The sequence below is a fragment of the Sander vitreus genome, chromosome 5 (genome assembly GCF_031162955.1).
Source record: "Sander vitreus isolate 19-12246 chromosome 5, sanVit1, whole genome shotgun sequence".
Classification (NCBI taxonomy): domain Eukaryota; kingdom Metazoa; phylum Chordata; class Actinopteri; order Perciformes; family Percidae; genus Sander; species Sander vitreus.
The window spans coordinates 12,392,604-12,405,447 of NC_135859.1; the positions used below are offsets into that span (position 1 = coordinate 12,392,604).

Here is a 12,844-nt window from a genome sequence, read left to right on the forward strand (position 1 = left end):
GAGAGGGAAGTTATTGTACAAAGTAGCCAAATAAACAAAACAATAAAGATTATCAATAAGGTGCAAAAACCAAATGTACACAATGTCAGAAATGTGCAAATTACATGTTTGTGTGTTTAGGAAATCCCTCGCAGCACTCTGGATTCATTCATGCAGCCGTTCCAGAGCACACTGTGGCTGTTAGTCGGTCTGTCGGTCCATGTGGTGGCAGTGATGCTTTACCTATTAGACCGGTTCAGGTAACCGCATGGTTTAATATAATATAATACATCACAGTACAATACTACAACACGATGCAGTACAGCACACAAAGTATGGTTTGACACAGTCAGTCAGTCGGTCCACGTGGTGGCATTGTAAGTAATCACACAATGTACAATACAATAAAATATAATAAGGTATGACATGATATTACAATATGTAATACAGTATGATGCGATACAACACAATAAAGTGCAATATGACACACAACAATGTGATACAATTCAGCTCAAAGGACACGATACATTTCAAAGATACACACTTAATGTGTATAGCAGACCTCATATCAACTTTAGAATAGGGCTGCACAATGAATCGAATATTAATCTCAATCACGTTTGATGAACATGATCGGCTGCTCAAAGAAAACTCCCCTGCATCAAATCAAGCACTTCCTAAACTTAGCCAGCCAGCCACTAGGGGGCTCGCAGATGTCTTGGCTTTACTTTTTGGGGAGCTGTTATGACGCTGCACGTGCACCTTGCAGCGGAAGCCTGTGAAAAACTCTCCTGAATGTTGCAGCTGCAGTCCAGAGTAGAAGAGCTATATACAACAGAGAATCAAATGTGTGGAACAGAAGACGAAGAGCTTGTCATTTTTGGGTATGATTGTATTTATGTGTTGATTCTAGGAGATGCACTGTTAATTAAGGACCAGTCTTATTTTGATGCTAAGATGTGTACAGTATTTTGTCCCTAAAATCTATGAATAATCTTAATAAATGATCGTGATCTCAATATTTATCAAAACAATCATGATTGTCATGTTGGCCATAATTGTGCAGCCCTATTTTAAAATATATATTTCTAGATTTTGCGTTGAATTTCTTTGAAGAAGATCCATGTTGTGGCCAGTATGAGGAGGAGGAACAATTACAGCAACCAACAACTGTATTGTCAGTTGTGTTTGAAGACACTTTAAAAATGTGAACCTGCCCCTGAATACAATAAATTACAATAACAGTTATATATAATGTGATATTTCATATATATATATATAATAAATAATAATGTGTGCCTCTGCAGCCCGTTTGGAAGGTTTAAAGTAAACAGTGAAGAAGAAGAAGAAGACGCCCTCACCCTGTCCTCTGCCATGTGGTTCTCATGGGGAGTACTGTTGAACTCTGGGATAGGAGAAGGTTGGTGTTCCTCTGTTCTCACACTTCCTGTCCTACAGTCCTTCCTACTACACTGATAATGTGTGTGTGTGTGTGTGTGTGTGTGTGTGTGCGTGTGCGTGCGTGCGTGCGTGCGTGCGTGCGTGCGTGCGTGTGTGTGTGCGCGCGCGCGCGCGTGCGTGTGCGTGTGTGTGTGCAGGAGCTCCCAGGAGTTTCTCAGCGAGGATTCTGGGTATGGTGTGGGCAGGTTTCGCTATGATCATTGTAGCATCATATACTGCCAACCTGGCAGCCTTCCTTGTGTTGGACCGGCCTGAGGAGCGCATCACTGGCATCAATGACCCCAGGGTGAGACACCATCAGTCATCTAGTCTGTAACTATTATTTTCTGACCCCAAATCTGATTCTTTTTTTGGGTTCTACTTTTCTCATTGGGTAAACGTGATTTATAGAGCACTTTTAACATCAACAGGTGTTGACCAACGTGCTTTACAAGAAAATTATAAAATACAGTTACAAAAAAGTAGTAGCTGTAACTGATGGAATTAAAACGGTTTTATGATTCTCTGGGATAAAAATTCTTCATCGCTACAACCGATTTCCCTCAGTTTGATTCGAAAGAGGCCATGAATAAGATCAGTGTAGATCCGGAGAAAAAATCTAAACAAGAGGGGAGGAGGAATCACGCTACCAGGTGATAGGTATAGGCATATAATCTACTTGGATACAGGCTATGCGATCTACAAATATTGATGATGATCTTAAACTACTATCGTCCAGCCAATCAGCGTCCTGTGAGGAGCTAATGATAGCTACGGCGTGGTTTAGGTGTGTGTGTGTGTGTGTGTGTGTGTGTGTGTGTGTGTGTGTGTGTGTGTGTGACAAACAATAATGGCGGCTCATAAAGAGGTTGGCATTGATGCTGCAATAGCATCAGTTATATCAGAACTGGAGAGTATTTCTTCATTAGAAGAATAGCAAAGAAAAGCACTGAAGGCTTTTCTGGATGAAAAAGATGCACCAGGACCAATCACCCAGTAAGACACCTACAGTGGCCAACAGGAGACATTAATCTCTGAAAGTGACCTGCTTCCTGACCATGTGTTCTGTGGTGTACTCTTGGTTGTTTTTAGCTGCGTAACCCATCAGATAAGTTCATCTACGCCACAGTGAAGCAGAGTTCGGTGGATATCTACTTCAGACGGCAGGTGGAGCTGAGCACCATGTACCGGCACATGGAGAAACACAACTACGAGAGCGCTGCTGAGGCCATCCAAGCCGTCAGAGACAAGTAGGCACTTTATACAGTTAGTTAGTCTCTGTATGTCAGCAGTGTAATGTACTGTAGACTGGTGTCGTCCTAACTCATACCTAATGCCCCCTCCTCCTGCAGTAAGCTTCATGCCTTCATCTGGGACAGCGCTGTGTTGGAGTTCGAGGCATCACAGAAGTGCGATCTGGTGACGACAGGAGAGCTTTTCTTTCGCTCCGGATTTGGGATTGGAATGAGGAAAGACAGTCCGTGGAAACAGAACGTTTCTTTGGCTATTCTCAGGTAAAAATCACACTCCTACGACCTGTATGGTACCTGGCATATACTCTACCAATACCCCACCGATACTCCTCTGATATCTTTCTAATTCCCTATGGATATCTTACTGACACCTTACTGATATAATGATGCCTTTCTAATAGCTTATCCACACTCTTCTGATACCCTTTTGATATGCTGCTATCCGAATGATGATACTAATACCCCATCTGATACCCTTCAGATACCCCACTGATTTCCTTCTGATACCTTGCTGATACCCTACTTATACCATTGGATAGCCTTTTGACACCATACTTATATCCCACCTACTCGTCTGTCTGACTGATACCCCATAACACGCTTTTGATACCCCGATACAGGGAGATACCCTAATGATGCCCATCTGATATACCCCACTGATTCTCTCATGGTACATTTCGATACCCCCACTTATGTATTTATATTTATACATACTTTTACGTACGCACTCACTTCTGTAATTGTTGTATATTTAATTATTACAACTTATAGTACCCTACTGATACGGATATTACCTTCTTATACATTTTTAGTGCCCCACTGATACCTTGCTGGTACCCCGCTAATAACCTACATTTGATACTTGTGTAACTTGTATAAATGACTTGTATAAATTTGGTCGTACCTGGTGTGTGTTGAAGTCACAGTACATTTCGTTGTCTTTCCTCAGCTCTCATGAGAATGGCTTCATGGAGGACCTGGACAAGACGTGGGTTCGATACCAGGAGTGTGACTCCAGGAGCAACGCCCCCGCTACCCTTACGTTCGAGAACATGGCAGGTAGGAAACAGGCCTACCGACAGCTGTGAGACTGAAACCTATTGCTCTTGATGAATGTTTAAGATGGTGGCTGTCCTCCTTAGGTGTGTTCATGCTGGTTGCCGGGGGCATCGTCGCCGGGATCTTCCTCATCTTCATCGAGATCGCTTACAAACGACACAAAGACGCTCGAAGGAAACAGATGCAGCTCGCCTTCGCTGCTGTGAACGTCTGGAGGAAAAACCTGCAGGTACCTGACTCTATTCTACTGTTTTCTACTGTACTGTAAATTACACTGCTGTACTCTACTCTTACTGTTCTATACTCTACTCTAGCTGTATTCTATTCTACTGTAGTGTACTCTACTGTGTACATATATTTTAACCTACTTGGCTTTTTTTTCTGCTCTTATATTCTTCTGTGCTGCTGTTCACATTATTTTATTGAACTTTATTTTATTTTATTTCCCAGGAACAAAATATTTGAATTATATACTATTCTATTTGTATTTATCGATGGAAGAAGCTCCTTCTGTATGTGAAAGAAATAACATTGTGTTTGATGTCATTAGATTACATTTCGGGAGTTTATCACCATGAACCTGTTGTTACTGCTCATATTTACCATGAAGCTGTAGATGACAGGGCCGAGCTAAAAGCTAAAGGCTAAATTATGAATGCTGAGTGAGGGGGAACTAAGACAGTTCAAGTTACGTTAATGTTTGAGTTCAGATCGATCAGGGACGGGACAAGAATTTTGTTTTCATCTTTTTAACGACGGTTTTGTGGCCGACTAAGAAACAAACAGAAAGAGAACAGAAAATAAGATGAAGAAACATTCCAACATACCAACATGCTGATCAGTTGATCTGTCTGGACTCTGTTGACATTTTATCTTTGTAGTGTGAGTTAAAGGAAATGACGATCGCTGCTCTGATGTTCTGGGCTACAACTAACAATTCATTTTTAATTTATCTGCAGACTATTTTCTCGATTAATTGTTTGCTCTGTACAAATCTGAGAAACAGACATTAGTGCCTAAAGACAAAGGTGACATCTTCATATAGTTTGTGTTGTCTGACCAACAGGCGATATTCAGTTTAGTATCATATAACACAGTGAAAAGCAGAGGAAAAAAAGAATGTTTGGTGTTTTTGATGAATTATTTTATTAGTTTCCTTTCAGCTCTAATGTAACCCTGGAAATCTAGAGTTTTTTCAAATTTCTGGCATTGGGTAATGATGCTCATTAACTATGCCCTTGTAGCCGAGCTGCACCAATCACATCGGTGTATCTGATATAGGCGGGCCAGAAGCGAGCTAAACAGATGACGACAGTTTAATCTACCAGTTAGCTCCGCTGGTAGCTAAGCGTGTGGGTGCAGTGAGATTTTCAAATGCATGCTTGGTGCCGCCCCTCGAGTTGGGCCATTTTCATTTCTCAATGCCAGACCCTTAAAGGTGCTCTAAGCGATGTCACGCGTTTTTTAGGCTACAACGTTTTTTGTCACATACAGCAAACATCTCCTCACTATCCGCTAGCTGCCTGTCCCCTGAACGCACTGTAAAAAAAAAAACGCGGTCTCTGTAGACAGCCCAGGCTCCACAAACGGCAACAAAAACAAACTGCGCCAACCTGCACCACCAAACATAAGAAACACTGTTCCAGCCAATAACCGACAAGAAGGTTTTTTGCGGGTGGGGGTTGGGGGGTTTGTGTGCTGAAGGCGAGGGGGAGGGGACGGGATGAGGAGGAGGGAGGGCGAGCTAGCCTCAGTTTTGTTTGACAATACTTAGAACGTCAACAAGAAGTGCCGTCACCCAACATTGCTTAGAGCACCTTTAATCTTTCAGATTTGGGTCTGGATTTCCAGGCTAATGAATTTACCAACACAGTCTCACTCCCTACTCGTCAACCCTGTACTGATTTTATATTTAGCACATTTTGCATTCTAATGTGTACATTCAACACAGTCTCACTCCCTACTTGTCAAATGTATGACGCATGGTCAAGGAACCCTGGCGTTAATTTTCAACGCCAGGGGGGTACCCGTTGCGTTATTTTTCGACAAGGGGGTCCGTCAGATAGACATTCATGTTAATCCCTCACCATCAGATATTGACGAAAGAAAAAACACTTAACTCGAAATCTGTGACAGTTTTATTATTGGTATTTTTAGCCCAATAACAGCTGTTTTAATCAACATTATTCACCAGATATCATCATGGTTTATATGTATTTCTTTTAATATTATTATTTCGGTCTATTTCGGCCAGGGAAGCTGGATTGCTTGTTGGTTTATTTATATTTTTTAAACTATAACGCTAGATCTATCAACATTTATTTAGATGTTATCATAGTATACATTTTTTTATTTTAATAATATTATTTCGGTCTTATTACCGGTGAAATTTTACAGCATACTGTAATACAGAACATTACGATATGATCCGAGCTGGGCGCATTCAAAGCTGATATCCCACAATGCAATGCGGGCGTTCATTCACAGAATCAGACAGCGATCAGCGGGTTTTTAACGACAGTATCACTTCAGTATACATACATACAGTCAGTGTTTTAGTCACCAGCAACAACACGTTGCTCAGCTTTGTTCCAGTAAGTTATACACCGTAATAAGGTTTAAAACAATCAGCTGAAGACTCCGGAAGTGACACAGTACGTTCCGCTCAGCGGATAAGATAAAAATACATAATATTCGTAATATTGATGTTTTTGTCTAACGTTGTATTTGAGGATGTAAACAATGAAGATATTAATAATAATAAAATACAGTTTCATGTATTTGTCTCATGTATTGTGTGCTCGGCCGGCCGGCGGGCGGCGGCAATCTGAAATGGAATGGAGCCAGCAGCCACGGCAGACAGCAGAAACACAGGAGTCGAACATGTCCCCCCACCCACCCCAGAAGAACTACAAATACACAAGCTTTGTAACAGCTTCTGTGGCGTCTCTTATGGGAGTTGTAGTTTTATAAATATATTGGTATATTTCTCATAATTAGAAGTTGGTAGTGTATAATCTTGGATACACCCTGGGTTTTTTTTGGGATGGTGAACACACTGGTGTCATCAGATTTTAAAAATATAATTGTTAAATAGGTGAAAATAGCTTATTACCATATTTGACAGTGCTTACAGTGGGTAAACTTTGGTGACCATATCTACATGAGAGCTGAGGTCCAGAGCTTTCTATAACAGCTGGTCCTATGTGTGTAGCACCTTCTGTTGCTAAATGACAAGCCTTCAAACATGGACTGGGTTCAAGGTTCAGAGGTCAATATTTCAAAGCAGGAGTAATGTATCCTCTTCAGACTGACATATGTTACTGTCGAGGATGAGACCTTTCCAACGATGTGTTTGATATAGTCCTACGACAACGTTTTAATTTTTACACATCATGGAGACCATGTTGCAGTCGATACTTTATTGTCCCCAGACAATAAAGTATGAGTTCAAATGCTTCACACATAACACTTGACATATTGTTTTATCATACAGATGATGACTTACAATAAAAAAAACAACATAAACAAAGTGATATGTAGCCAGACTGAAGCACATTATCAGCCGCAATCTGTTGTTCATCTTTCACAAATAGTGACAAGAGCAACACACAACCATATAATATATCATGAAGCTATTCCCCTGCAGCCTCAAGCAACATTATTTAAAGTTTTAATTGAGGTAGGTCCAAATTAGGCCTATAGTTTAGAAATGTTAAGTTTACCCATATCTTCTGCCAGAGGATAAGAGCTCATACTTGGCATGGAGAATAAAGATAGATCAGACCATATTATCTGTGCTTGCCTGGAGAGACTGGTTTCTATTCCTCTTCACAACCTTCATGACAGTCATATGAATATGCTCTGTAATGCAGCCTTGTATAACATAAACCCTCTGATTCACCGTGAGTGTCTGCGCTAAATGATAACACACACTTTGAACACGGGTCTTCCAGCCAAAGGTCTTGTCCATATAAACACCAAGGTGCCGATGGATTGGTTCATCATTTATGACCTCTGACAGCCTCTGACCCATGTCACGACCCTTTCCTCAGCTTGTGAAAGTGTTGAATGAGATGTGTGAGTTGTGTCTGTGTGCAGTATGTAGGCTGAGGTAGAAGTGTGTCAAAAATTCCAAAACACATGTTGCAAAGCTATATACAGTACATCTTACTCCGTGAGGAAAAACCTCAGCAACAATCTGATTATCTTTTTAATTTCCTGAAAATGCTTCCTAAAACTAGTCCCTTCTTAATTTTGAAAAGGTAGTCTCAGTAAAGGCTACACAGGTTAGGATGGCTACAAGCTGTAACCATAGTGATTGATATGAGGATCATCTTCTGAATATAATAATTAATATTTTAGGCCTACCATAAATTGATATTTCAAAAAAGTCATTTATTTAAAACAACTAATAATGCAGTGTGATATTAAATCAAACTAAGTCCCACACATAAATATGCTCATGTTTTTTTCCCCTTTAGTATTTGCTATTAATAGTCATCAACTGCAAAATTAGAAAATTGCATTTTTAAAGAAGTATGTATGGAAAATAAAATAAAAAATGCTTCTCTTTGTATACCTATAGTTTATTGTTTTTCACAACAGTAGGCCTACAAGTTAAAACAAATGCAAATTAGTCAAACAAGCCATTAGGCTGTAGTTCTAAACACTCAACTGTAGGTTTTTTATATAGTATATATAAGGAAAATCAAAGTGCTTAGCATAAAACACAATTTTTTCATTATTGGTATTTTATTGTGTAAATTCTCACGTGCAACATTCTTTCACAGACGAGGAGCGGTAATTACTACGTCACTTCCGCGGATGTTTTTAAACGTTATTACGGTGTATAACTTACTGGAACAAAGCTGAGCAACGTGTTGTTGCTGGTGACTAAAACACTGACTGTATGTATGTATACTGAAGTGATACTGTCGTTAAAAACCCGCTGATCGCTGTCTGATTCTGTGAATGAATGGCCGCATTGCATTGTGGGATATCAGCTTTGAATGCGCCCAGCTCGGATCATATCGTAATGTTCTGTTTTACAGTATGCTGTAATATTTTACCGGTAATAAGACCGAAATAATATTATTAAAATAAAAAAAATGTATACTATGATAACATCTAAATACATGTTGATAGATCTAGCGTTATAGTTTAAAAAAATATAAATAAACCAACAAGCAATCCAGCTTCCCTGGCAGAAATAGACCGAAATAATAACATTAAAAGAAATACATATAAACCATGATAATATCTGGTGAATAATGTTGATTAAAACAGCTGTTATTGGGCTAAAAATACCAATAATAAAACTGTCACAGATTTCGAGTTAAGTGTTTTTTCTTTCGTCAATATCTGACGGTGAGGGATTAACATGAATGTCTATCTGACGGACCCCCTTGTCGAAAATTAACGCCAGGGTTCCTTGACCATGCGTCATACATTTGACGAGTAGGGAGTGAGACTGTGTTGAATGTACACATTAGAATGCAAAATATGCTAAATATAAAAATCAGTACAGGGTTGGCTAGTAGGGAGTGAGACTGTGTTGGTAAATTCATTAGCCTGGAAATCAGACCCAAATCTGAAAGATTAAAGGTGCTCTAAGCAATGTTGGGTGTGGCACTTCTTGTTGACGTTCTAAGTATTGTCAAACAAAACTGAGGCTAGCTCGCCCTCCCTCCTCCTCATCCCGTCCCCTCCCCTCGCCTTCAGCACACAAACCCCCCAGCCCCCACCACAAAAAGCCTTCTTGTCGGTTATTGGCTGGAACAGTGTTTCTTATGTTTAGTGGTGCAGGTTGGCGCAGTTTGTTTTGTTGCGTTTGTGGAGCCTGGGCTGTCTACAGAGACCGCGTACAGTGCGTTCAGGGGACAGGCAGCTAGCGGATAGTGAGGAGATGTTTGCTGTATGTGACAAAAAACGTTGTAGCCTAAAAAACGCGTGACATCGCTTAGAGCACCTTTAAGGGTCTGGCATTGAGAAATGAAAATGGCCCAACTCGAGGGGCGGCACCAAGCATGCATTTGAAAATCTCACTGCACCCACACGCTTAGCTACCAGCGGAGCTAACTGGTAGATTAAACTGTCGTCATCTGTTTAGCTCGCTGTCACAGATTTCGAGTTAAGGGGGCGTGTTTTTTCTTTCGTCAATATCTGACGGTGAGGGATTAACATGAATGTCTATCTGACGGACCCCCCTCGTCGAAAAATAACGCGACGGGTACCCCTTCCTTGACCACGCGTCATACATTTGACGAGTAGGGAGTGAGACTGTGTTGAATGTACACATTAGAATGCAAAATATGCTAAATATAAAATATAGAATAAAATCAGTACAGGGTTCACATGGCTTTGTTACAAACTGCTGTGTCAAAGCATCTTCTTATCAATACATAAAACTGTGTCCTGTCTTCATAGTATCATTTAATCATTTCTCTCGAATTAGATTCACAAACCACAGAAAAAGAAACAGATGTTGCAGCTTTAGAAAATGTCAAATAAAAAATCTTTTACAAAAGTTGGACGATAAAATGTCTGAAGATTAGTAACTGTTCATTTTAAACAAGGACAATAATTAAAGATTTAATTCAGATAAAGTACTATTTAATTGAATGGCAAATAAAGTGGGCACATAACACTTAGCAGCTCTAATAACACAAATTCAAACCAAACCAATTGTAATTCTGAAATATAAAGATTTGAATGTGTTAATCAGGAATAATAAACGTATCAACATCACTTGGAAATATCAGGCGTTGATATAATATGACAAACTGTCCGATGACACCAGGATCAGTATCTCTCCTCTGGAAATAAACATTCATGATGTTGTTTGTAACATCTCAGAGACGCAGCAGTCATGTTTGTATTTAGATTGTGGTTCAGAGCTTCACTGAAGCATCATGGGAAAACCAACATGAGGCGTTTTATAAGACCACTTGTTGAGTTACAAGACTGTTGGTGTCCACAGGGGTTCCTCTTTCTGTCCACACACCTCCTGCTCACTCCGCCAGCTGCTTCACTGTCGTCACGACAACACGTTAGAAATAAAAAATCATTTCCTGCTCTGAAGACCGACAGTTGATTTACTTGACGAGATGCTGCAAATACTACCAAGTTATTTTCATTCTTAATACATTCATTATTTTAGCTGTTAACAAACGTAAATATGTACCGACTGCAGGCTTGGATTCAGCAGCAGAGAAACATAATGAAGTCAGAGGATTCTACTTGTTTATTTGTTATTCTGTCTATACTGATGGAGCTGAAGTGAGATTTTGTTTCTGAAAAAAACATCAGGAAAAACAGAAAAGCATCACAAACATAAGCATGTTTACTCTTTGAGCTTAAAATATACATGAAATGAAATTGGTACATATGCCATAAATCTAACAAAAAAAGTCTGACTTATGCTGAAAATGACTTCACACTTTTGCATACGTTCATGATAATAACCACAGATTTAAGGCTGAATTTACAGCACATCAAAATGAGATGAAATAAAACATTTAAAAACCATCATCTAAAAATTTTAAAAACTGGACCAGTTTTGATTTTGTCTTGTACACATATTTAACATGAAAAAGAGGAAAGAAAAACATTAACACAAACAATCCAACATGGAAACATAAAGACAAAATAATAAAACAAACAACAAATAACATGTTACTCATAAAACTAAAGCATAAAACAGGATAAACTGTCCTTTCCTCCAAGTTCACTCAAATATTTATTAGGAGAATAAAGGAAACTTATTTTGGGGAGAATAAAATTACTCTGGGCTGAGTTGTCCTAGTAACCTTTCCAAAAAAGGCTCAGGATGCTGCAAATATTGGTATAATATGAAAACGGCTGGTGGATTTAAGACAAAAAAAAATAATTTATTGAATAAATCAAATTTGAACATTTCTGTCAGTGGCTTGTTGATCTTTACATTGTAAGTTAATTTCCTAACCTGGCCTGGGACACACATTCATACGGTTTGATACGGTTGGGTGTGTGTGTGTGTGGAACTGAGCAGCAGAGAGCCGACAGGATTAAAACAACAGCAGCTTTCAGCGACTGAAAAATAGGGTCGAGCGTACATTGATGTTTAATACAGGTTGGCAGGACGGTCTGAAATGTTTTGCATGGTCTTTCGCTGTACGTTTTGTCAATGCGCCACTTGTTCGAAAAGTAGGCTACCTTCTCTTTTTCTTTACTTTGCCCTCAGCAGTTTGTACATTCATAGCTAATGCTGACTCCGCGGCGCGCCTCTTAACACATGTTTTTAACCAATAATTTTCGTTTAGTCTGTACCTGAATTACAAATGATGATGAAATTGGTTGTCTAAAAGGAGCCGAAACAATTAATCAACAGAAAAGTGATCAGCAGCAGCTATTATGATGACCAATTGAATGATGTTTAAAATGATATAAATATGGCCCTGATCAGTCTTTTAATATTTAGTTTATAGTTTCCTTCGTGCTACAGCTGTACAGCAAACTGAGGCTGCAGTCACCTCAGTCTCATTTAAATCAGTTTCACACTCTTCATTTGATGGTTTCCTATGATATTATAATATAACAGCGCGCTGTAGTATTTAATAGCTGTGCAGATGAGAGTGAGAGAGCTTCTCTTCATCTGCAGTGTGAAACTAAATACTAAGAGCTGCTTCACCTGCATGATGTCACTGACAGGCACAAACGGCTGTCTGTTGCCGCAGAGACGTTGTCTCATTGTTGGAGACGTTACCTCAGTGTCTCCATCACACGAAGCAGAGACCGTGTCTGTCCTTGAAAAATAACTGCATCATTAAAGTGACTGCTGCAGCTTTAGAGCTCATAAAAGATTGAATGAAACTGTATTGTACTCTGTGGTGGAACAAAAACAACAAAAATAAATAAATAAAAACTAAACTGCATCAGCATGTAAACAACATAAAGTTAATGCAAACAGTTTGGCACTACTACAGTGTAGTAGACGCATGCTGTTGTCATCAAATAATATGTACAAGACATAGAAAGGCATCAATAACTTATTTATTATAGAACATTTTCACAGTTTATTTTTAACATCAACCTGCAGCTCCTGAACTTTCACAAGAATCAACCAGACTGAC

At 39.4% G+C, this 12,844-nt stretch overlaps 1 protein-coding gene across 1 annotated transcript in view; it reads left to right on the forward strand.

The window, feature by feature from the left end:
• The window catches only part of grin1b (glutamate receptor, ionotropic, N-methyl D-aspartate 1b), a 69,933-nt gene that overhangs the window by 45,222 nt on the left and 11,867 nt on the right, over nucleotides 1–12,844 (forward strand). Inside the window, exons 12-18 of the mRNA XM_078249685.1 lie at nucleotides 121–239; nucleotides 1,287–1,399; nucleotides 1,578–1,726; nucleotides 2,512–2,669; nucleotides 2,772–2,933; nucleotides 3,622–3,731; nucleotides 3,815–3,960. Of these exons, the coding sequence (XP_078105811.1) occupies nucleotides 121–239; nucleotides 1,287–1,399; nucleotides 1,578–1,726; nucleotides 2,512–2,669; nucleotides 2,772–2,933; nucleotides 3,622–3,731; nucleotides 3,815–3,960 (957 nt within the window). The remainder of the gene's footprint in view (nucleotides 1–120; nucleotides 240–1,286; nucleotides 1,400–1,577; nucleotides 1,727–2,511; nucleotides 2,670–2,771; nucleotides 2,934–3,621; nucleotides 3,732–3,814; nucleotides 3,961–12,844) is intronic.